The 26,330-nt window shown below is 45.0% G+C and overlaps 2 protein-coding genes across 9 annotated transcripts in view; both read left to right on the top strand.

The window, feature by feature from the left end:
* LOC109916336 (protein FAM227A) overlaps nt 1-18,956 on the top strand; it is a 65,909-nt gene extending 46,953 nt beyond the window's left edge. For 3 of the 7 annotated variants that reach the window (XM_048617321.1, XM_020516055.2, XM_048617322.1), the window contains 4 exons: nt 720-877; nt 4,014-4,115; nt 12,884-12,941; nt 18,792-18,956. In XM_048617321.1, coding sequence (XP_048473278.1) covers nt 720-877; nt 4,014-4,115; nt 12,884-12,893 — 270 coding nt within the window. In that variant the 3' untranslated portion in view covers nt 12,894-12,941; nt 18,792-18,956. Of the gene's footprint in view, nt 1-719; nt 878-4,013; nt 4,116-12,883; nt 12,942-18,791 lie in introns of those variants that run through there. The other 4 variants (XM_048617323.1, XM_048617325.1, XR_007265664.1 and 1 more) reach the window with 3 other exon arrangements.
* A 6,790-nt stretch (nt 18,957-25,746) lies between these two features.
* Nucleotides 25,747-26,330, top strand: part of LOC109923498 (TGF-beta activated kinase 1/MAP3K7 binding protein 1) — a 137,806-nt gene continuing 137,222 nt past the window's right edge. For both annotated transcript variants that reach the window (XM_048617314.1, XM_048617318.1), the window contains exons 1-2: nt 25,747-25,865; nt 26,180-26,313. In XM_048617314.1, the coding sequence (XP_048473271.1) occupies nt 25,836-25,865; nt 26,180-26,313 (164 nt within the window). In that variant the 5' untranslated portion in view covers nt 25,747-25,835. The remainder of the gene's footprint in view (nt 25,866-26,179; nt 26,314-26,330) is intronic.

Consider the following 26,330-nt stretch of genomic DNA (forward strand, 5'->3'; position numbering starts at 1 on the left):
ACGGACCGGTCAGTGGGAGGTGACGCTGACGGACCGGTCAGTGGGAGCTGACGCTGACGGACCGGTCAGTAGGAGGTGACGCTGACGGACCGGTCAGTGGGAAGTGATGCTGACGATTGGGTCAGTGGGAGGTGATGCTGACGATTGGGTCAGTGGGAGGTGATACTGACGGACCGGTCAGTGGGAGGTGACGCTGACGATTGGGTCAGTGGGAGGTGACACTGACAGACCGGTCAGTGGGAGGTGACGCTGACGGACCGGTCAGTGGGAGGTGACGCTGACGGACCGGTCAGTGGGAGGTGACGCTGACTATTGGGTCAGCGGGAGGTGGCACTGACGGACCGGTCAGCAGGAGGTGTCACTGACGGACCGGTCAGCGGGAGGTGTCACTGATGGACCGGTCAGCGGGAGGTGACACTGACGATTGGGTCAGCGGGAGGTGGCACTGACGGACCGGTCAGCAGGAGGTGGCACTGACGGACCGGTCAGCGGGAGGTGGCACTGACGGACCGGTCAGTGGGAGGTGATACTGACGGACCAGTGAGTGAAGGGTGATACTGATGGATCACTCACTGGGATGTCATACTGTCAGATCAGTCACTTGAGAGTTGATAATGATGAGCCAGTCAGTGGGAGGTGATATTGCCAGCAGGAGATGATAAAGGAAGGAGCTGGCTGGAAGCCTCACCTGTTTTTAATAAATTGCTTTCTCTCCACAGTCCCATGTAGTGGGACCTGGGCCAAAGTTCGCCAAGAATTTATTTAATTTGTTTGGCCTTAGTCCTCTGGTTCTGAACTTCCTCCAACGGTTAAACCTTGAGCCACGAGCTGGAGAAAACCTCTATGTTACAAGAACAGAGATACAACACTTACCATCATATCCTTTTCCTGTTTCTATTCTTTACAGCCAGTAACAGAGGGGAAGTTCTTAATTTGTGTAACCTCCAAATATAATTCCAATCTGCTGGATTTTCACTGCCTATATTGAAACTATGCCTCAGGGTTTACCTCCCATAGTTCCACTACGAAAGCCAGAGACTACAAAAGTGCAGCTTCAAACCAAACAGTGGCGACGTCTGGAGATGATGGGTTTGGGAGCAAAGGGCATGCAATACAAGAATAAAGAAATTAAAACAGGGCCACTGATAAAAGTAGAACATTTGAGACAGACCAAACATTTCTGGCACTGATTAGATTGACTGTGAAGTACTCCCAGATATTAAGCAATCAGAATATTTAGGAAAGTCAGTAGGAATTAATTAATTAATTAACTAACTGAAAATAATATCTTAACATTGGAAGGTATAGGTTTAAATAAAGAAGAGGATGAAACCATAATGTTTTGGGAACATGGCCAAGTATGAAAGTATTGGGAGTCTATCATTATTGAACAAAGGCGAGGAACCTGAAGTTGAAATCTAAATAAAGGAATGAAGTATGTACTTGTGTTAACAATGGAATTAAAATTGTAAGACACTTAAATTATTTGAGATGCCCTGGGATGGAAGGAGCACTTGTGTTCACTGGCATTAAACCAATCAGAAAGGAAATCTTACTTGGTCAGGCTTCTGAAGCAAAGAGAAGTTATAAAATTAGGGGAACATGTGGAAAACAATGACACGTGTGCAATTAAGAAAAACATAGAAAAACAAAATTCCAGGACAAGGAAAATTGACCATCGAGAAACAAAATTAGTTTGGGGTACCTTTCCAGATTCAGTGGAGGGACAAATGGTAGAACATGAGATCAGCCTCAGAAAATATATATTGACAATATAAAAAGTTGAATAGTTACCAATTCAGGTACAACCAGTCAGGGAATGAAACAGTAGACTGGATTTTCTGAGGAGTGGCATTCTCATGCAGATTCCTACTCCGGCCCTTCATTTTTACAAAACAAGGGAATTCTGCATTTCTAAGAGGAGATTCTGTTCAGGGCTCCATCAGAAGCACAGAACTGGTAGAGGAAGGCAAACCTCCCCATCACTACTTTTCACAGCCGTCAGCTGCTGCATTCTGACATTTAAAGGTCCTGTCAGCCACTTTGACAGCAGCTGTCAAACGGCAGTACATGAATTAAGGGTAATGTTAGGATGCTGGGAGGGAAGAGTGTTGGATGCATTGGGGTCTAGGGGGTCAGGTAAGCTGGGTGCCAGCAGGGGAAGGGTACCAGCAGTGGGAGGGGTAAGGTGCCAGCAGTAGGAAGCCAGATGAGGAGGTAGGACAGTAGGTGTGTACAATGCCAAGTGGGATGGGGATAGTTGCCAAGTGAGCAGGATGCCAGGTTACAAGGGGACCAGGTAAGTGATACAGTAGGTTGGGATGTGTGGGACAAATCAGGTCCATCAGGGTGGGGTGGTGGGCAGGGGTTTGCATTGGGTCTGGTAGAAGGGGGTGTTGGTTGAGGGTGGGGATAGTGTCAGTGTGGGGATACTGTCAGGTCTGGGGCATGGTTCCAGCAGAAAGGCAGTGTTGGGATGGGGATCAGGTCCAGTGTGACAGTAGGGGGAAGGATGGAAAAAAAGGTGTTGGATGTGGAGTCAAAATCAGTTGGCAGGCGAAGGGGGTTTTGGGCCCAGGGAGATGGGAGGGGGCTGTTAGGCTGTGGGATGTGTTGTTGAGGGTATGTGAGGTAAGTATGGCGTCACTTGGTCATTAATCCTAAATGTATAGCTAATAGTTAAATGTAGTTAATAGTCTAACTTTTCATGAGTAACTAATTATTTAACTTCATCAGAACTCTCCAAATTCTCAGATTTAAATGGAAACTTTCAGAGGGTTCCAGATAGAGAGGAACTGCTCAGCAGAACCTTCAATTTCCCGGGCAATTCCTTCAGAGTCTGCTTCAATTGGTTTCTCCTTTACAATTTACAGCTACGCTGGAATAGCGACTGTCTGATCAGCAGAAAGTACTGGCAAGTGGAAAATCTGGGCCAATGTGTTAAAGTTTGGGTAGAGATAATTAGGCAACCACATTTAAACCCTGATAATAACTACTTAGCATAGAGTACATAGAGTTACCCAAAAGATCAGAGAAAATTTATAATAATAACAATACACAAGATTACAAGGAAAAAGTGCTGTAGAGGAGCCTCACTGATAAGGTACATGAAGGATATTCTCTGCACAGTGTTTTGCTGGAGTGAGCCATATTCCAAGGTTGCTAGTTATTGATACGCCAAGAGGAGGTGGATGTACTATCACAGCGGTAGCAGAAGCCTTTAGAGTTCTCTTTAAAAGTTTGAGAAGTTTCATTGGCCACGCAGAGAGAGGGTCCTGCTCTTTACAGGCTGGGATGAAAATTGGGCTGGCACACATCCCCCATAATCCCTCCCCCCGACATTTTGCTGCAACCTGGCGATTGAGGTTTTGTTAGCTCTGGGCTGGGGATGGGGAGGAGGCTGTTCAGGGTTGGTGGAGGGCGCTATGGTTAAGAGGGGATGTTGGGCCCCTCTCCTGTGAAGGAAATCCGGGTTGGTTTCGTGATAAGGTAATTAGCTCCTCTTCCAATCATCTGTCTTTTCCAGGGATCAACAACAAAGTCCTACACCTTCACATTTCTCATCTATAGAAGCATACACTCATCCCAGCCAGGTTGAAAACAGCCTGGCTGTTTAGAGGGGTGCACAGGATGTGTCCTTCCCCCATCATTAATGTTATACCTTTTCCAGCCTGGGTTAATAAATTCTCAAACTAAATTTTTACCCAGCGGTGCCCTTTCTCCTGTAGGCTGGCCTCTATTCTGCACACATTCCCTCTTGCATGTCCATGTCTGTGCCTTCTCACATCCACAATCCTCTCCTCACAGATGTCTACCCCTTTCCCTCATTTAGTTAATAGCCCTGGACTGTGAGATCAACAGAGGGAAGTAAAGAATCAGTCATGTGTCACCAACAGTATCAAATTGTAATTACTTAGCTGGTTTGCCAGGATGAGCAGAAGAGTAACCTTTGACGCATCAAGAAAACAACTTTGCAGTTTCCTCCCTGCCTTTTCTCTAACTGATGGATTTACAGATGATGCTCCCACATACAGTGATGTGATTAAAACAGGAATTCAGAACCTGCTGAAGCTGAAAGAGATGAAACAGAAACTGTTGCAGCAGCAGCACAAGAGGTTAGTGACACTACACACAGAACACTAGCGTCCACTTGTACCCAGGCAGCCCTGGCACTTTCAGTTGGTATCTGACTGGGCATCCTATCAGTGACAGGACTGCTACCCACTCCTCTACATCATGCTGCAGCTCCTCACAGACTGTAGTAAATCCGATTAAGCACGGCTCACTTGACCTTTCTGAAATATTTTGTTCCAACATTTGCTCAGCAGTCTAACCGTTAGTTAATGAGAGTTTTATCATTCATTCTACCTTTCGCTAGATGCTCCACTAATGCCTCATAGCTCCCAAATCCTCCTCTGCTCTACAGAAAGGTCTATCTCCATACTGATTTTATTATTACTTATCTCACTCAAAAAAAAAGGTCTTAGGAATGTTCTGGAAACATTAGTTAAAATTTCAGCTTGTCAGAGTATCGGGGCTGCTTAACAAGTAAGCAAGTCTGTAGGGATGAAAGTTTCCTCTGTCCTCTGACTTCTGTATTCATTGACTCATAGAACCTGGTTATTGTCAATGGGCGGCACAGTGGCTAGCACTGCTGCCTCACAGCTCCAGGGACCCTGGTTCGATTCCAGCCTCAGGCAACTGTCTGTGTGGAGTTTGTGTATTTCCCCAATTTCCTCCAGGTGCTCCAGTTTCCTTCCACAGTCCAAAGATATGCAGGCTAGGTGGATTGGTCATGCTAGATTGCCCATAGTATCCAGGGTTGTGTAGGCTAGGTGGACTATCCATGGGAAATGCAGGATTATAGGGTAGGGGTGAGGGTCTGGGTTAGATGCTCTTCGGAGGATCACTGTGGACTCAATGGGCTGAATACCCTGCTTCCATACTGTAGGGATTCTGTGACTGCCAGTTGATATTGCTGACCCCAGAAAGCTCTTGGAAAAATGGTGGTGCCAACTGACTGGAGAGTAGTATGTAGTAGGACACCCAAAGGTCAGTATTAAGACTAGCACTTTCCTTGTTTAAGATTAATAAGCTGGCCCTTGGTATAGGATATATTTTCAAATGGTTGGCACATATCTTGGCAATTTATAAAGTAGTTAACTTCAAGAGAAGACAAGTGAAACGTGCAGTCACAAGTTAATGTGGAATACCATATACAGGGAGGTGGACACATCATAGATTAGAGACAAAACGCAGAGAGGGAATGGGTGACTCCCAGGCAGTCTAAGAAATCCAGGCAGATAGTTCAGGAGGCTCTTGGGTCTATTATACTTGATAATCAATATTCCACTTTGGAAACTGGCAAGGGCGATATTTCCTCAGGGGAGTGCAGTTGGAGCCAAGCCGAATCATTGGGGATGCATCTGTACAAGGGAAGAGGAAGAAGAATGAAGACCAATAGCAATAAGGAATTCAATAGTTAAGGGATTAGACAGGTGTTTCTGTGGCAGTACAATGCCTCCAGGATGGTGTGTTGCCTCGCTGATGCCAGATGTCACAGAGCAGCTGCAGGACACCTTTCTGGGAGAGGGGATCAGCCAGATGTTATGGTCCACATTGGTACCAACGACATTGGTGACAAGAGGAGAAGATCCTGAAGGCAGATTTCAGGGTGTTAGGAAGGAAATTAAAAAGCAGGACCTCAAGAGCAGTAATCTCAGGATTGCTCCTAGTGCCATGTGAGCATAAGAGCAAGAGGATCAACTAATTGAACACATGGCCAGAGAACTTTTGTTTGAGTGAGGGCATCAGATTTTTGAGGCTTTGGGGCCTGTTCCACGCAGTTTACTGGACAGTTTACACCTTAACTGGATTGGGATTGATATTTTCTCAGGGAGATTTACTAGTGTTGTAGGGGTTGGTTTAATGTAGTTTATCAGGATGGGAACCTGTGGGGTAGCCCAAATTGGAAGGCAGTTAAGCTGGTAACCAGAAGTAGAAAATCTGCAAGGGAAACTAGAAGATAGGAGAAACAAAGTCCAGCATTGAGCATGCCTAGAATGAAGAATGATGTGAAAAAGACAAAGTTAAGGGCACTCTATCTGAATGCAGACAGGATCCACTACAAGATAGATGATCCAAAGGCAGAAATAGTGATACAGGAGAATGATCTAATTGCCACTACAAAAACGTGGCAGCATAGTTCCTAAAACTGGGAACTGACTATTCAAGGATATCCTTCAGAAGGACAGAAGAGAAGGAAAAAGAGATGGGATCAGTACATTTGCAAATGAGGATTTCAGATTGGAAAAACAATGTGTGGGAATCTGTTTGGGTGGAAGTGAGAAAAAAACAAGGGACAACAGAGATTGGTTGAAATTATTTTCAGACCACCACAAGGTAGTAGTAGTATAGAGTAAGGTGTTAATCAGGAAATGAGAGAAACTGGTAGCATGTGGAGAATGGAGATCATGTGTGACTACAATCCACACACAGAGTAAATCAATTGAGTGCTTAAAATTGTAGATGACAAGTTTGTGAATTGTGTAAAGGATGATTTTCTCGAGCAGTGTGTTGAGGAGCCAACCAGAGGACAGGCTATTTTAGATCTAGTTCTACATAATAAGAAAGGGCAAATTAATAATTGTGTTGTAAAAGAATCTTTAGATGATCACAATTTGATAGAATTTTACATAAGAACTTAAGAACTGGGAGCAGGAATAAGCAATTCAGCCCCTCAAGCCTGCTTCGTTATTTGATACAAACATACCTGATTTCATTTCAGCCTCAACCCCACTTCCCTGCCTGCTCTCAGTAACCCTTCAATCATTATTAATTACTATCTCCTCCTTAAATGTACTCACTATCCCAGCATCCACCACACTCTGCAGTAATGAATTTCACAGACTCACGACCCTTTGACAGAAGTAATTTTTCATCTGTTTTAAATCTGCTACCCCTTATCCTAAAACTGACCTTTAATTCTAGATTGCCCTATGTGATCAAACATCCTTTCCACGTCTTTCGCATCTTTTATACCTCAATTAGATCTCCTCTCATTCTTCTAAACTGCACAATATAGACCTAAACTTCTCGATCTCTCTTCATAAGACAAATCTCATCTCTGGAATCAATCTAGTGAACCTCCTCTGAACTGCCTCCAATACAATGAAATCCCTCAAGTAAGGGGAGCAAAACTATACGCAGTACTCCAGGTCAGGTCTCACTAATGCTTTGTACAGTTTCAGCAACACTTCCCTACTTTTATCCTCTATTCCTCCAGCAATAAATTCCAAAATTCCATTTGCTTTCCTTATTACTCACTGTACCTGTACACTAGTTTTCTGCAATTCATGCATGAGGACACCCAGATCTCTGCACTGAAGCACTCTGAAGTTTCTCTCCACTTAGATAATGAGTTGCATTTCTATTCCTCGAACCAAAATGGATAACCTCACATTTATCCACATTAAACTTCATCTGCCAAATTTTGGTCAATTCACCTAACATGTCCATATCCATTTGAGAATTTCTTATTTCTTCATTGCATTTCTTCCCACCGATTTTAGTGTCATCTGAAAATCTGGCTACAGTATATTCTATCCCTGCTTCCGAGTCATGAATGTAGATTGTAAATGTTTGGGGCCTGAGTACCAAACCTTGACACCCCAACAGTTACATCTTGCCAACAAGGAAAATAGCCATTTATTCCTGATTCTCTACTTTCTGTTATTTAGCTAATTCTCTACCCAAGCTAATAAATAACCCCAAATCCCATGTGATCTTACTTTGTGTATTTTTTTTTTGTGCGGCACCTTATCACATGCCTTCTGGAATTCAAGTTGTGCTATATCTACAGGATTCCCATTATTCACATTGCCTGTTATATCTTCAAAGAACACCATGTTTGTAAATGAGACTGTTCAATCTGAAATAAGGGTGTTAACTTTGAATAAGGGAAATTATGAAAACACCACGCATGAAATGGCTGAGGTGGATTGGGAAAATACCATGAAAAGGCATGATTGTACATACACAATGGGCAGTTTTAAAGTAGGTATTACATGACCTACAGCAACTATACATACCTGCAAAGTGCAAAAACTCAAAAAGGTCTGTTAACTGGTTAACAAAGCAGGTTAAGGATTGTATAAGAGCATATGAAAAAGCTTATAATGTGGCCAGAAATAGTAATAAATCTGAGGATTAGAAAGATTTTAGAATACAGCGAAGGGAAACTAAAATACTGATAAAGAAAGGTAGAATACAATATAAATTCAATCTAGCAAAAAATATAAAAATGGACATAAAAGCTTCTACAGGTTGGTTTAAAAGGTGACATTTGGTTAGGATAAATGTGAGTGCACTAAAATCAGAGTCAAGAGAATTTATGTTGGGGAATACAGAAATGGCAGAGAGGCTAAATGATTATATTGTGTCCGTTTTTCACTGAGGAAGATACCAGAAATCTCCCAGAACTAGAGATCCAAGTGCCTTGGGAAGATGAGGAGTTGAAAGAAATTTGTACAAAGAAGAGTGTTGTGCTGCAGAAATTAATTGGGCTGAAAGTTAGGAGGTCCCCAGAACCTGATAGTCAGAGTGTTGAAGGAGGTAACTATAGATATAATTGGTAATCATCTTCCAAAATTCCATAAATCCTGCAGATTGGAAACTTTCAAATATCAGCCCACTATTTAGGAAATGAGCAAGAGAAAAACAGGGATCTACAGACCCATCAGCCAGAGATCAGTAGGAGGGAAAGTGCTAGAATCTACCATCAAGGACCTGATAAATAGACACTTTAAGAAAAATGATTTGATGGGATATGTCAGCCTGGAGTTTGAATGGAAAATCATGTCTGACAAACTTGTTGGGGTTTTTGAGAATGATACTAACAAAACTGATAAGGGGGAGTCAGTAAATATAGTGTATTTGGATGTTCAGAAGGTTTTTGATAAGGTCCCCCAAAGAGGTTGGGAAGTAAAGATAAAACATATGGAGTCAGAGATAACATACCGGCAGGGATAAATGATTGGTTAACACATGAATAAATAGGTCATTTTTCATTTTGGCAAGCTGTGAAAGTGGCGTACCACAAAGATCAGTACTTGGGCTCCAGCTGTTCACAATATATCTATGATTTGAAAGTGGGGACCAAATGTAATATTTCTAATTTTGCAGATGACAAAAAGTTAAGCAGGAGTGTATGTTGTGAGGAAGACGTAAAATATTTTCAAGTGGATTTGGACAAACTTGGTGATGGGCAAGAACATGCAGGATGGAATACACTGTGGAAAAATGTGAGGTTATCCACTTTGGTCAGAGAAAGAGATGAGCAGATGGCCTAGTGCTATTATCACTAGACTATTAATCCAGAAATTCAGCTAATGTTCTGGGAACGTGAGTTCAAATCCCGCCACGGCAGATGGCGGAACTTGACTTCAATTAAAAAAAATCTGGAATTAAGAATCTACTGATCACAATGAAATCACTGTCGATTGTCAGGAAAAACCCATCTGGTTCACTAATGTCCTTCACGTAAGGAAATCTTCCGTCTTCACCCTCTGAAATGGCCTAACAAGCCATTCAGTTGTACCAATCGCTACAAAGTATTAAAGAAATGAAAGCGGACAGATCTCCAAACATCAAACTAGGCAGCGGAAAAGACAACAGCAGAGACAGACCTGTCGGCCCTGCAAAGTCCTCCTCACTAACATCTGGGAGCCAGTGCCAAAATTGGGACAGCTGTCTCGCAGACTAGTCAAGCAACAGCCTGACATAGTCATACTCATGGAATCATACCTTACAATGTCCCAGACACCACCATCACCATCCGTGGATATGTCCTGTCCCACCAGCAGGACAGACCCAGCAGACGTGGGGACACAGTGATATACAGCCTGGAGGGCATTGCTCTGGGACTCCTCAACATTGACTCTAGACTCCGTGAAGTCTCATGGCTTCAGGTTAAACATGGGCAAAGAAATCTCATGCTGAATACCACATACTGTCCTCCCTCAGGTGATGAATCGGTAATCCTCCATGTTGACCAACACTTGGAGGAAACACTGAAATCCCCCACCCAGAGAACATTTTGTGCCCTTGCTGTCCTCAATGTCCACCACCAAGAGTGGCTCAGCCACAGTACTACTGATCAAACTGGTCGGGTCCTAAAGGCCACAGCTGCTAGACTGGGTCTGTGGCAGGTGGTGAGGGAGCCAACAAGAGGGAAAAATGTACTTGACCTCATCCTTACCAATCTGCCAGCTGCAGTTGCATCTGTCCACAACAGTATCGGTAAGAATGACCACTGCACAATCCTTGTGGAGACAAAGTTCTGCCTTCACATTGAGAACAACCTCCATCGTGTTATGTGGCACTATCACCGTGCTAAATGGGACAGACTTTGCACAGATCTAGCAACTCAAGACTGGGCATCCATGAGGCACCATGGGCCATCAACAGAAGCAGAATTGGACTCCAGTACAATCTGTAACACCATGGCCCAGCATATCCCCTACTCAACCATTACCATCAAGTCAGGGGATCAACCCTGGTTCAATGAAGAGTGCAGGAGGGCATGCAAGGAGCAGCACTGAAGAGGATGTGTCAATCTGGTGAAGCCACCAAAAATGACTACTTGCACATCAAACAGCATAAGCAGCCAGTGATAGACAGAGCTAAGTGATCCCACAACCAACAGACGAGATCTAAGCTCTGCAGACCTGCCACAACCAGTCGTTGATGGTGGCGGATGATTAAACAACTCACTGCAGGAGGAGGCTCCACAAATATCCCCATCCTCAATGATGTAAGAGTCCAGCACATCAGTGCAAAAGATAAGGCTTAAGCTTTTCTAGCAATCTTCAGCCAGAACTGCCGGGTGGATGATCCAACTCGGCCTCCTCCAGTAGCCTCCAGCATTACAGATACAAGTCTTCAGCCAATTCGATTCACTCCACATGATATCAAGAAATAATTGGAGACACAGGATACTGCAAAGGCTACGGGCCCTAACAACATTCCGGCAGTAGTATTGAAGACTTGTGTTTCAGAACTTGTAATCATTGATCAGAAACTCAACTAGACTCACCACATAAATGCAGTGGCAACAAGAGCAGGTCAGAAGCTAGGAATACCGTGGCGAGTAACTCATCTCCTGATCCCACAAAGCCCATCCGCCATCTACAAGGCACAAGTCAGGAGTGTGCTGGAATACTCCCCACTTGCCTGGATAGGTGCAGCCCCAACAACACTCAAGAAGCTTGACACCATCCAGGACAAAGCAGCCCACTGTATCCACAAGCATCCACTCCATTCACCACTGACCTTCCAAACCCACAACCACTTTCATCTAGAAGGACAAGGGCAACTGATATGTAGAAACACTACCACCTTCAAGTTCTGCTCCAAGCCACTCATCATCCTGACTTGGAAATATATCGCTGTTCCTTCACTGTTGCTGGGTCAAAATCCTGGAATTCCCTCCCTAATGGCATTGTGTGTCAACCCACAGCAGGTGGACTGCAGCGTTTCAAGAAGGCAGTTCACCACCACCTTCTCAAGAGCAACTAGGGACAGGCACTAAATGTGGGTGGCCAGTGATGCTCACATTCCACAAATGAATAGGAAATAAAGATGTTGAGAGGTTAGAAAGTGTAGGTGTACATGGGAATGCCTTGTCAATAAGTCAGTGAAAGCTTACTTTTTGTTTTATTCAGTCATGGGACATGAATGTTCTTAGAATTATAGAATCCCTACAATGTGGAAGCAGGTCATTCAGCCCATCAAGTCAACACCAATCCTCCAAAGAGCATTCTATCCATACCCTATCCCTGCAACCCTGCATTTCCCACAGCTAACCCACCTAGCTTGCAAATTCCTGGACACTATGGGCAAATTTACCTTGTCCAATCCATCTAGCCTGCACATCTTTGGACTGTGGGAGGAAACCGGAGCACCCAGAGGAAACCCACGCAGACACGAGAAGAACATGCAAACCCCACTCAGACAGTCACCCAAGGGTGGAATTGAACCTGGGTCCCTGGCGCTGTGAGGCAGCAGTGCTAACCACTGAGCCACCATGCCACCCTTGGCTGAGAATTTGTTACCCATCCCTAGCTGCTGTTCAACCAACTTCCTTGCTTGGCCATTTCAGAGGGCAGGTAAAAGTCAAGTACATTGCTCTGGGTCTGGACTCACACGTAGGTCAGACCAGGCAAGGATGACAGTTTTCTTTCCCCAAGGAACATGAGTGAACCAAGTGGGTTTTTACCACAATCAACAATGCTTTCATGGATATTAGATTTTTGATTCCAGTTTTTGTTTTATTAAATTCAAAATCAATTATCTGCTGTGGTGGGATTCAAACCCGGGTGCCCAAAACATAAAAACAGAAAATATTGCCAGAGCCGAAGAAATGTAGCTATGAAGTAATTGGAAAGGTTGGGGTGTTATCCTTGGAATGGAGAAGGTTGAGAGGTGACATGGTTGAGGTATGCAAAATTGTGAAGGGTAGAGATAGATAGAAGAAACCTGTTTCCCTTGGCAGAGAGTTCAAAAAACAGGGGTCATAGATTCAAGCTAGGTGGCACAAGGATTAGAGGGGATGTGGAGAAAAGCTTTTTATGCAGAGAGTGATGGGTGTCTTGCATTCACTGCCCAGTTGGTGGTGGCGACAGAGACCCTAAAATCATTTTAAAGGTATCTGGATCTGCACTTTAAGTGCTATAAACTGCACGGCTATGGGCTGTGTGCAGGAAGATGGGATTAGAAAGAGCATTTGTGCGTCTTTGGGTTGGCATGGGCAAGTAGGGTCAAATGGCATCCTTCTGTGCTGTATCATTTCTATGATTCCAAATTCATTTCTACTTACTTACAGGATACAGTAGCTGTCACAGCAGCGTCAAATAGCAGGCCAGGTTCCATGACCCATCACAGTGAGTACAGCAAGAACATGGACAAGCAACTTACTGGAAAAGTATTATGACAAACAGAAGGATTTAACGTTACATGGTGCAGGAAATATTACATTGGACTTAATTTTGAAGGGTCAGAGATCAATGCTGCATTTGTATTGTGGTGACAATTATACTGAGGGGCAAGAGGACAATGTCTGTGTGTGTCTGTATGCACGTGTGTGTGAAGCAAGCATGACACTGAGTGCTGTGAGCTGTTTCAATGTTACGCAGTGCAATGTGGTACGAGAGAGGTGTGGGGTATATCAGGATGTTACTGAGATGAGTGTGGGTTATATCACAGTGTTACAGTGAGGGCTGTGGAGTATATCAGTGTGCTAAAGTGAGGGATTTGAGGTATACCTTTGTGTCACAGTGAAAGATGTGGAGTATATTAGACTGTTACAGTGAGGGGTGTGGGATACATCAGGATGTTTCAATGAGAGGTGTGGAGCATACCAGGATATCTCAGTAAGGCTTTGGGATATAGTTGGGGCTGACAAGCGGCAAGTAACATTTGCGCCACACAAATGCCAGGCTATCACCTTCACCAATAAGAGACAATCTAACCACTGCCCCTTGACATTCAATGGTGTTACCACCACTGAATTCCCCACTATCAACATCCTGGGAGTTATCATTGATCAGAAACTCAGCTGGATTCACCACATAAATGCAGTGGCTACAAGAGCAGGTCAGAGGCTAGGAATACTGCAGCGAGTAACTCATCTCCTGAATCCCGAAAGCCTGTCCACCATCAACAAGACACAAGTCAGGAGTGTGATGGAATACTCTCCACTTCCCTGGATGAGTGCAGCCCCAACAATGCTCAAGAAGATTGATGCCATCTAGGACAAAGCAGCCCATTTGATTGGCAGTGTATCCACGAGCATCCACTCCCTCCACCACCCACGGTCAGTAGCAGTGTGTCCTATCTACAAAATGCTCTTGCAGAAATAAACCAAAGATCCTTCGGCAGCACCTTCCAAACCCACGACCACTTGAATCTAGAAGGACAAGGGCAGCAGATATATAGGAACACCATCACCTCAAGTTCCCCTCTAAGCTATTCACCATCCTAATTTGGAAATATATTGCCATTCCTTCACTGTTGCTGGGTCAAAATCCTGGAATTCCCTCCCTAATAGCATTTTGGGTCAACCCACAGCAGGTGGACTGCAGCGGTTCAAGAAGAGAGTTCAACACCAACTTCTCAAGGGGGAACTAAGGGCAGGCAATAAATGCTGGCCAGCCAGTGACACCCACATCCTACAAAATGAAAAAATAAATATCAGCGTGTTCTGTTGAGTTGATTGCAATATCACAGTATGTTCCAGTGAGTGGAGTGGGATATATCAATGTGTTCTAGTGAATGGGGTGGGGTATATCAGAATGTTATAGCAAGGGGTGCAGGATATATTACACTGTTACAGTGAGAGGCGTAGGGTATATCAGGATGTTATAGTTAGGGGTGTAGGATATATCAGAGTGTTAATGTTAGAGATGTACAGTATATTGGGATGTTACATTGAGGCGTATGGAGTATCTCAGGAGTTACAGTGATGGTATGGAGTATATCAGGATGTTACAGTGAGGGGTGTGGGGTATATCAGAGTGTTACAATGAGGGATGTGGAATATATCAATGTGTTACAGTAGGGGGTGGGGGTATATCAGTGTGTTGCAGTGATAGGAGTGGGTTATATCATTGTATTAGAGTGAGGGTGTAGTGTACATCATAGTGTTACAGCGAAGGCTGTAGGGAGTTTAAGAATGCTGCAGTGAAGGTTGTGGGGATATATCATGGTCTTAAAATGAGAGATGTGGAGGGTATAAATGACTTACAGTGACAGGTGTTGGGTATATCAGGATGTTACAGTCAGCAGTGTGGGGAATATCATGGTAAATATAACGGTTGTGGGGTACATCAGCATGTTAAAGGAGTGGTGTGGGGCATATCAGAGTGTTATAGTAAGGGGTGTGAGTTATATCAGTGTTACAGTGAGGGGTGTGAGGTATATCAGGGTGTTACAGCAAGGTGTATGGGGTATATCAGTGTGTTAGAGTGAGGGGTATGGGGTATAATAGAGTTTTATAAGGAGGGGTGTGAGGTATATCAGAGTTACAGTGATATAACCCATACACCTCACTATGTTAAAGTGAGGGATGTGGAATATATTCAGTGTGGGGTATATCACAGTGTTTCAGTAAGGTGTGCGGGATATATCAGAGCCTTACAGTGAGGGGTGTGGGGTATATCAGGATGTTACAGTGAGGGCTATGGGGTATATCAGACTGTTACAGTGAGAGGTGTGGGGCACATCAGGATGCTATAGTGAGGAATGTGGAATATGTATGTTCGAGTGAAGGGTGTGAGGCATATCAAAGTGTTACAGTGAGGGGTGTGAGTTATATCAGTGTTACAGTGAGGTGTATGGGGTATATCAGTGTGTTAGAGTGAGGGGTACGGGGTATAACAGAATATTACAATGAGCAGTGTGAGGCATACCTGAGTATTACAGTAAGGGGTATATCAAAGTGTTAAAAGTTAGGGATGTCAGGATGTTACATTGAGGCGTATGGGGTATTTCAGGAGTTACAGTGATGGTGTGGAGTATATCAGGATGTTACAGTGAGGGGTGTGGGGTATATCAGTGAGTTCCGGTGAGTGGAGTGGGGTATATCAGAGTGTTACAATGAGGGACATGGAGTATATCAATGTGTTACACTGGGGGGTGTGGGGTATATCGGTGTGTTGCAGTGACGTGAGTACGTTATATCATTGTATTAGAATGAGGGTGTGCTGTCCATCACGGTGTTACAGCGAAGACTGTGGGGTATCTCAAGAGTTACAGTGAGGGATGTGGAGTATATCAGGATATTACAGTGAAAGATGTGGACTATATCAGAATGTTACAGCGAGGCTATGGGGTATATCAGAGTGTTCTGGTGAGTGGAGTGGGGTATATCAGAGTGTTCCAGTGTGTAGACTGACATATATCAGCGTGTTCCAGTGCACAGAGTGAGATAAATCAGTGTGTTGCAGTGAGTGGAGTAGGGTATATCAGAGTGTTACAGTGAGGGGTATTGGATATATCGGAGGGTTACACTGAGGAGTGTGGGGTATATCAGTATGTTACAATGAGGGCTGTGGGGTATATCAGAGTGTTACAATGAGAGACGTGGAACAAATTGGAGTGTTAGAAGTTAGGGATGTATGATATATCGGGATGTTACATTGAAGAGTATAGGGTATCTCGGAGTTACAGTGAGGGGCATGGAGTATTTCAGAATGTTACCGTGAGGGGTGTGGAGTATATCAGGATGTCACAGTGAGGCTTTGGGGTATATCTGGGGCTGACAAGTGGCAAGTAACATTCTTGCCACACAAATGCCAGGCTATGACCATCACCAATAAGAGACAATCTAACCACCGCCCCTCGACACTCAATGATGTTACCATCACTGAATCCCCCACTATCAACATCCTGGGAGTTATCATTGATCAGAAACTCAACTAGACTCACCACATTAACAGAGTGGCTACAAGAGCAGGCCAGAAGCTGGGAATACTGCGGCGATGAACTCATCTCCTGACTCCCCAAAGCCTGTCCACCATCTATAAGGCACAAGTCAGGAGGATGATGGAATACTCCCCGCTTGCCTGGATGAGTGCAGCCCCAACAACACTCAAGAAGCTTGACGCCATCCAGGACAAAGCAGCCCGCTTGATTGGCACCATATCCACCAGCATCCACTCCCTCCACCACCGACTATTAGTAACAGCAGTGTGTCCTATCTACAAGATGCTCTTGCAGAAACTCATCAAAGATCTTCAGACAGCACCTTCCAAACCCACGATCACTTCCAGGTAGAAGGACAAGGGCGGCAGACATATGGGAATACCATCACCTTCAAGTTTTCCTCTAAGTTGTTCACCATCCTGACTTGGAAATATATCGCCATTTCTTCACTGTTGCTGGGTCAAAATCCTGGGATTCCCTCCCTGATGGCATTGTGGGTCAACCCACAGCAGGTGGACTGCAGCGTTTCAAGAAGGCAGCTCACCACCACTTTCTCAAAGGCAACCAGGGGCAGGCAATAAATGCTGGCCAGCCAGTGACACCCACATCCTACAAAATGAATAAATAAAAATCAGTGTGTTCTGGTGAGTTGAGTGCAATAGCTCAGTATGTTCCAGTGAGTGAAGTGGGATATATCAGAATGATACAGTGAGGCGTGCAGGATATATCAGAGGGTTACAGTGAAGGGTGTGAGGCATATCAGTGTTACAGTGAGGGATGTGGGATATATCAGTGTTAAAGTTAGGGATATAAAGTATATTGAGATGTTACACTGAGGGGTATGGGGTATCTCGGGAGTTACACTGAGGGGTGTGGAGTATAATAGGATGTTATAATGCGGGGTGAGGGGTATACCAGTACATTAGTGAGGCTGAGGGCTATATCAGTGTCTTCCAGTGAGTGGAATGGGATATATTAGTGCGTCCCAGTGAGTGGAGTGGGGTATATCAGAGTGTTACAGTGAGGGGTGTGGGGTATATCAGAGTGTTATGGTGAGGAGTGTGAGGTTTATCCATGCTTTACACAGAGATGTGTGGGGTTTATAGAGTATTATAATTGGGTTTTGAGGGGTATATCAGATCCTTTTAGTGAAGGGTGTATGGTATATCAATGTGTTATGGTGAGGGTGTGGGGTTTGTCCATGTTTTACATAGAGATGTGTGGGGTGCATCAGAGTATTACAATGAGTTGCAAGGTCTATTTAACCATGTTACAGTAAGGTGTGTGAGGTATAACAGAATATTACAGTCAGGGGTGTGTGGTTGTAACAGTGTTACAGCGAAGGGTGTGGGGTATATCAGTATGTTGCAGTGAGGGGTGGGGGGTATATCAGGATGTTTCAGTGATGGGAGTGGGTTATGTCATTGTATTGCAGTGAGGGTGTGGTGTACATCACAGTGTTACAGGGAAGGCTATGGGGAATATAAGGAGGCTACAGTGAAGGTTGTGAGGACATATCATGGTGTTATAGTGAGAGGTGTCAGATATATCAGGATGTTACAGTCAGCAGTATGGGGAATGTTAGAGTGAGGGGTGTGGGGTATAACAGAGTATTACAATAAGGGATGTGAGGTATATCAGAGTATAACCATGAGGTGTATGGGGTATATCAGTGTTAGATGAGGGATATGGGAAATATGAGTATTACAGTGAGGGGTGTGGTGTTTTTTCATCAATTACAAAGAGGAGTGTGGGTTATATAGAGGATTACAATGAGGTTTGAGGAGCATTACAGTGAGGGGTGTGCGGTATATCAAAGTCTTAGAGAAGTGTTTGGAGTATAGCACAGTATTACAGTGAGAGTTGCAAGGTATATCAGAGTTACAGTGAGAGTTGTGAGGTACATCAAAATGTTACAGCGAGAACAATTGGGTGTATCAGTGTTACAGAGAGGGGTGTGGTGCATTTCAGTGTGTTACAGTTAGGAGTGTGGGAGATATCAGTGTGTTACAGTGAGGGATATGGGATATATCAATGCGTTACAGTGAGGGATATGGGATATATCAGTGTGTTACAGTAAGTCATGTGGGGTATATCACAGTGTTATAGTGAGGGGTGTGGAATGTATCAGGATGTTACTGTGAGGGTCGCGGGATGTGTCCTGGGTGGACTGAGCTATAAAGCTGGAGAGGAGCAAGAGGATTGCAAGTGGTAGATGTAAGGGGGCGGGCTGCTATTGAATCTATGGAGAACTGGTTGAAGTGTGGGAAATGTGGAGCTAGCTACTTACATTTTCACTTGTTTTCCAGACCCCAATGATGTGTGCCTCTACAAAGGACTCACTTGAAGCACTCTGACACCTGGACCCTGGTCATTCTCACAGTTGCCAAGAAAAACTGGAGATGTACACGAAGCCTGGTCTCTAACTCTGCACCATTGCTGATTCCAAATAAATGTTCCATTGAGAACACTGAGAAGGCACAATACAGTATTTACAAACAAAGTCCCATAAAGAAACAAGAGAAGCAATGATACCCTTCCTAGCACACCATACTTCAGTAACATTTCAAACATGCCCCAACCCCAACATGACCCCATCCCCAACACAATGCCGTCTCAAACACGGTCCCGTCCCCATCCTCAATATGCCCCTGTCCCCAACCTGGCCTCGTCCCAACATGCCCTGTCGCCAACACAGCCCATGCCATGCACAGACACAGTTGGGGAAAGATAGAGGATCAAATATGCAATCAACTTTTAGAGAAGTGTGAGAATAATGGGGCAGTGACAGTATGGAATTTTAAATACCCAGATATTTACTGGGATTGATATACCATGCAAGGTTAGGGCAGAATTCCTAAACTGTATCCACAAGAACTTTTTTAGCCAGTATGTGGAAACCCCAACAAGGGAGGGGAAGGTTACAAACCTAATATTCAAAATTGAGCCAAGGCAGGTGGAATGTATATCAATAATTTTGGAGATAGCAATCATAATCCAGTTCGATTTAAGGATAGTTATGAAAAGAGATAAGATTGAGCCAGGGAAATGCTAATTTTACAAAATTGAAATTTAGTCCAAATGAACTGGGAGCAGCTATTTGCAGATAAAATTGTGTCAGAGCATTGGGAGGCATTCAAAGAGAAATAGCAGACGTCGGACAGACATATGCCCATAAAGACAAAGGGTGGGTCTAAGACTGGACAACCCCGGACGTCAGGGGATATAAAGGTTAGGATTAAGAAAACAAGAGATTGTGGCAGATACCAAGGGCTCAATATGATGGAGTCCCTGGACAAGTATTAAAAGTGCAGAGGGGAACCTTATAAAGAAAATGCAAAGTGAGTGCATGAGAAAATATTGGTGGGTAGAATAAAGGAAAACCCAAAGTGGTTTCTCAAATTTTTGAAGAGCAAGAGAATAACTAGGGAAAGAGACCTGTTAGGGGCTAAAGGTAATCCGTGTGTGGGCACAGAAGACCTAGGCACAGTCCTCAATAAATACTTTGTGTCGGCCTTCCCAGAGGAAAAGAATGTCACAGGTCTCAACATCAAGGTGTAGGACCTCTGAAATATTAGAAGAAATTAATATAGCGAGGAGTACTAGTGGGATTAGCTGCTTTATAAGTGGATAAATCTACAGGTCTAGATGAGATGGATCTCAGGCTGTTGAGGGAGGCAAGAAGGAGATATTAAGAGCCCGGGCAGTAATTTTCAAATGGTCTCTGGCCACGGGTGATATGCCAGAAGAACAGAGGACTGCTAACATTGTCCCATTATTAAAAAAAAAGGACAGACCAGAAAATTACAGGTCAGTCAGTCTAACTTCAAGTGGTGGGGTAGTTATAAGAAAGAATTCTGCAGGACAGAACCCTAACCCTATCTGCACTTGGAGAGATATGGATTAATCAGAGATAGTCTGCATGGATTTGATAATGGAATATCATTTTTGACAAATTTGATTGAATTTTTACAGCAAGTAACGAGGAGTGTTGATGAGAGTTATGCATTTGATTTGGTCTACATGGACTTCAGAAAGGCTTTTGATAACGTTCCTCATGGCAGAGTTGTCGTGAAGTAAGAGCACATTGGATCCAAAATCGACTGAGAGGCAAGAAGCAGAGGATGATAGGGTGGGATGTTTCTGTGACTGGAAGTCTGTTTCCAGTGTAGTTCCACAGGGTTCAGTGCTAAGGCCCTTGCTGTTTGTGGTGTACATTAATGATTTGGACTTAAATGTATGGGGTATGATCAAGAAGTTCACGAATGACACTAAAATTAGTCAGGTGGTAAATACTGAGAAGAATAGCTGTAATCTGCAAGAGGATATCAATGGACTGGTCAGCTGACTCCATTGAGTACAAATCCAGAGTCCTCAAACACTACTCATATGACAAGTCCTTCAAGCCTGGAATCATTTCTCATAAACCTCCTCTAGACCCTCTTCAACGCCAGCACATCCTTCTTTAGGCGTGGGCCAAAAATTGCTCACAACATTTCAAATGCGGATTGACAAGAGCCTTATACAGCCTCCGCAATTGTATTCTAGACTTCTTGAAATGAATGCCAATATTGCATTTGCCTTCTTAGCTGCCAACTGAACCTGCATGTTTACCTTAAGAGAATCCTGAACGAGGATTCCGAAGTTCCTTTGATCTTCAGATTTCCAAAGCCTTTCTCCATTTAGAAAATAGTCTATACCTGTATTCTCTCTACCAAAGTGCATAACTCCACAATTTCCCACATTTTATTCTATCTGCCACTTCTTTGCTCATTCTCCTAGCTTATCCAAATCCTTCTGCAACCTCCCTGCCTCCTCAACACTATCTTCTCCACCTATCTTTATGTTATCAGCAAATAACAACATTCTCCGTTCCTTTACCAGATTGTTAATGTATAACTTGACTAGTTATGGTCCAAACACTGACCCCTACAGAACTCCAGTAGTCACTGGTTACCATCCTCTACATGCTCCATAACTTCTCAATGACCCTGCATTTTTCTCAGTTTCCCTTTTATCTCCCGTGAAGCCTTCTCCAAGCCGATCATGTCCATGAGGCCTATTTCCAGTTCCCTGACCCCATTCCCACCAAACTGTTGACCAGCCAATTTCCCATTGTGATGCCCACTTTAGCTAATAACCTAATAATTTTCTTCACGAAGTATTGTCAGCCTTTCATTCAAAGCTGTTGGCATCATGCCCATTAGAAAAAAGCTTCTTCGATCTGTTCAAACTACAAACCCAACTCCACTGACCTCATACCAGGTACCTCATGCACCAGTGCCCAGGTTTCCACTAGTTCCCTATCCAAGTTCCACAGATACAGCCCTAAGCAAAATCACAACAAACAGAAAAGTGACTGTGACCATACCGCATCATCTTTCTGTATTATCCTTAATTATCACATGGTTTTTCACCCCTTACAATGCCTCTCTCCTCTGTCCAGCCTGAAGGATTCCCTTGCCTGATCCTTTTTCCTATCCAATCAGAGCTAAAGCATTTAGCAAAGGAGATTTTCTGCCTGGCCTCAAGAATCTATCATTGTTCTCATCCTCTTCCTCATTGACCTGCTCCTCCACCAGCTTCCCTCCTATTCCTTTTGAACCCTTCACTGCCTCCCTGCCTGATAATTCTACATCCAGCCTCAGATTAGTTGTGATACATCCAGTGAAACATTGGGAAATCCAATCTCTTCATCAATCCCACTGCCTCATGCTAAACTGTTAGATCCTCAGCTGCTTATTTAAGCCTGAGCTAAGTCTCCAAACCCAAATCCTCTCCACTGCCATGGACCCTGATTTCACACCTTCTGTCAGCCCATTAAAGCAGATTGTCCGAAATTCCTTAATGAGACACTTTAACTTCAGAAAAAGATTTAGAGATTCTCTGAGGGAATTCAGACAGCTGTGTTTAAATTAAACCCTTTTACCAACAGTTCATAAACTGAAATCAGAATAAATAAGGACCCTACACCAACCTGAACACTTTGCTCACTGGCCTCAAGCCTGTACAAAATGGATCCTTTATGAAATAGTATTGTTCAGAATAAGTATAAAATTCTAAAGGCATTGGCAGGCACATTTTAAGACCACCTTGACAGGGAAACTACTTTCTTTCTCTGTAAATAAAACACATGAAGAGTCCTGAGTAATATCACACTCGTTCCTTACTCAGGAACACAGGTTACATTCCTAATTCAATTGGATAACACCTTGTACCTTCTTCACTGTCCCAGTATCTGGTAAGGGCCAACAAATGACCCTCAGCATGAGATAAAGCAAAATGTGACCTTGAGCTAAAGCGATGGACAAGGGCAAGGTGACTATCTTGACATCTAGGGTTTCTGCCCTCTATTCATTGATCAGAAAAGTTTGAATAAGTGATTAACACAGCTAGACCTCTAGCCCCAAGAGATGAAATATATTAACAATTGCCCAGAGACAAGGGGTTGTGCAGGTCTTGCAGCCACCTTCTGCTGAAAGATGGATAAGGGGATATCACCAGGTCAAGAGGTTCCAAATACTTTGGCTAGAGAGCAGTGTGCTGCCATGACACAAAACTGTGACAACCATCCCTTTATCCTCTGGAATATAAGTCAACCATCATCAACTGTCACTGGTCAAACACTTCTACCTATTTAGCTAATGTATCCTATCTAAACTTTTCTTTTGGATTGCATCCAATCTGCGAGCACCGCCGTTGCACGCCTAAGGACAATAGTCTTTGACATCTGCACAGATACCAAAATCCTTGGTGTCTAAGTCAGTCGTCCTTCCAACTTTTCTACATGACTTTGAAACTCGGACTACAGAATCCATCTCAAGACCCTTGAGAAGCACCATCAATGTTGTTTGAGATGGATTCTCCACATCGCAGGGAAGACAGACATACTAACATCAGTGTCTTGAAGCAGCTAATAGCACCAGCATCGAGGCCATGGTCATCCAAAACTAACTCCGCTGGGCTGCCACATGCTTAGGATGCCTGAGTTATGACTGTTAAAACAAATTATCTTTTGCCCAGCTCATGACAGGCACTCGACCAAGAGGAGGACAAAGGAACTGTTTCAGAGACTCCCTGAAGGCTTATCTCAAGAAATACAAAATACATGTCAACACATGAGAGAACTTCCTTCAGAAGAAATCAACGTGGAGGAAACGCCTGTATGAAGGGACATATTTCTTCAAGAACACCCATCAGCAACAGAAATTGTGGAAAAGGAACCAGCCAAATGAATGATCTCAAACCTGAAAATATGTGGTTGAGGATGTGACTCCAGGACTGGGCTCATCAGCCACACAAGAACCCACAAAACCCATAATCAATAACACAGAATATTCTAGCTAGACAATCACATTCATTAATGAGCATTGCTGACAACAAAACCATCCTTTTGTAATAAAATGAACAATCACTTTCCTACCATCTACTCTGGAGCCCTTCAGCCCCAAGCCCCAGTACCAAATGCCAGGACAGGTCCACTGAGGGGTGGGGGAGGTAGCAGGTCCTGACCCCCCCTCCACTCCTCCCTGTTCCACCTCCCCCTTTCCATTACCCCCTCTCTCCCCATTCATCTCTCCATCTCACATCTCCATCTCCACTATTCCTTCCCTCTTCTCCATTCCTTCTCCCATATTCCCTCTCCCCATTCCCCCACTCCACCCCCACATTTCCCACTTACCTTCCCCACTCCACATTTCCCCCAGCCCTCTCCCCATTTTACCCACCTACTCTCCCATTGCCCCTCCACCTCCCTCTCCCCAGTCCCCTCCCTTTCCACCACTCACCCCTCCCACTCCTTCTCACTTCCACTAACCCCTAATCCCCTCCTCACTTTCCCCTTCCTCTCCAACTGCCATCCTTCTCTCTCCCCTCCACATCCCTCTCCCCACACTCTGCTCTCAAACTCCCGCACTTACAATTTCCCTCCCTGTTCCCATTCCCTCTTCCCCAAAATCTTCACCTCCCCATTTTCCCCCTCTCACCCCTCCCCTCCCCTCCCCTCCCCATTCTCTCCCCATTCTCTCCCCATTCTCTCATCCTCCCATTCTCCTCCCCCTTCACCATGCTCCTCCCCTCTCCTGATCCATCTTGCCCCCTCCATCCCATCTTCCCTCCCTCTCCCCAATCCCCCCTCCCCTCTTCCCCTCTTCCCCATTCCCCCCTCCCCTCTTCCCCTCTTCCCCATTCCCCCTCCCTATTCTACCACTACATCCCCACCCCATTCTCCCCTTCCCTTCCTACCCTATTCTTCCCTCCACTCTGCATTCCCCAATCTCCCTGTTGTACCTCTCCCATCCCCATTCCAACCCTCCCCCTCCCCAATCATCCCTGCCACACCCCTCCAACTCTCCTCATCCCCCCTTCCCACCCCATCCTCATTCTCTCTCCCCGAACTCCCCATTCCCTCTCCCCAATTCCCCTTTGTCCCCACTCGAACCTCCCTCCCCCCCTTCTTCCCACTCAATCCCCCCACTCAATCTCCCCCTCCACAATTCCATCTCCCCAACCCCCTCCCCTACCACTCACCCCACCACTCCCTCTCCACCTCCATCACCGCCTCACCAACCCCCTCCCCTCACTCCCTCTCCCCAACACCTCTCAATTGCCCCCTCCCCACTCCACCCCCACCATTTCCCCCTCACTCCACCCCCACCATCTCCCCCTCACTCCACCCTCCTCCGCCTGCCCACCCCTCTCACTCCCCCCAGAGAACCTCTTACCTCCCGTCTTCACCCTCCCCTTTCCAGTACCACCACACCCGTTCTCCTCTCCCCACCCTCCCCAATTCCAGCCTCCTTCCCTGCTCCTATTATCTCCACCCCCTCCCCCGCATTCCCCTGATCCCCCACTTTCCCCTGATCCCCCACTACCCCAACCTGCTCTGCTTGACCACATCCACACTGCCCCTTCCACCATCACCCTCACCCACATTTTGGGGAGGCAATGGCCTAGTGCCATTATCATTGGCACTATCACTAGACTGTTAATCCAGAGACCCAGATAACGTTCTGAGTTCGAATCGCACCACGGTAGATGGTGGAATTAGAATTCAATAAACATATCTTGAATTAAGAATCTGATGACTATGAAACAATTGTCAGTTGTCAGGAAAAAAACCCATGGTGTTCCCTAACGCCCTTTATGGAAGGAAACACATGACTCCAGACCCACAGCAATGTGGTTGACGCTAAACTACCCTCTGGGGGTAATTAGGGATGGGCAATAAATACTGGCCTGGCCCTCATCCTGTGAATGAACAACAAAAACATTCCTGTCCTACACTGTCCCCCCTTGCTGACCCCTCACCCTGCCCTGAGGGTGGGCATTTCCGGTGATGTACTTCCGGTGTCATGGCCGCTCAGAGAAAACGGCTCCAAAATGTGAGAAATTGTGTATGTGGGGCATGGGGGGGAAGAGAGAGAATAATAAGAGTGAGGGGGACATGCAGAAAGTGTGGGTGCTAAGAGGGGAGGGAGCAGAGAGTGACAGACAGAGAGAGGGGTAGTGGACAGTGTTGGGGCGCTGGGGGTGTTTGTGATAGAGAGATAAGGGGATTCAGAGTGAACGACTGAGGGGGGGTGGAGGTGAGGTGTAAAGCAAGGAGGAAGGGTTCACTCTGTTGGGAGGTCGCAGCTCTCCGGGTTGTTTTTTTCCCCCCGCTGACGGCTTGCTGCTTTGTTTCCTTCCTGTTCAGGAGCAGCCGAGTTGGACGGACGATCTGACCGTCTGTCAACTGTCAGGAATTGGTTATGGCACAAACCGTGTCTACCAGGTGGACGGCAGCAGCTCTGAAGGCCACACTTTGGAGGATGGTTGGCTGCGATTTCGGTAAGTTACTCTTGCAC

Source organism: Rhincodon typus, chromosome 37 (genome assembly GCF_021869965.1).
Source record: "Rhincodon typus isolate 14 chromosome 37, sRhiTyp1.1, whole genome shotgun sequence".
NCBI classification, from domain to species: domain Eukaryota; kingdom Metazoa; phylum Chordata; class Chondrichthyes; order Orectolobiformes; family Rhincodontidae; genus Rhincodon; species Rhincodon typus.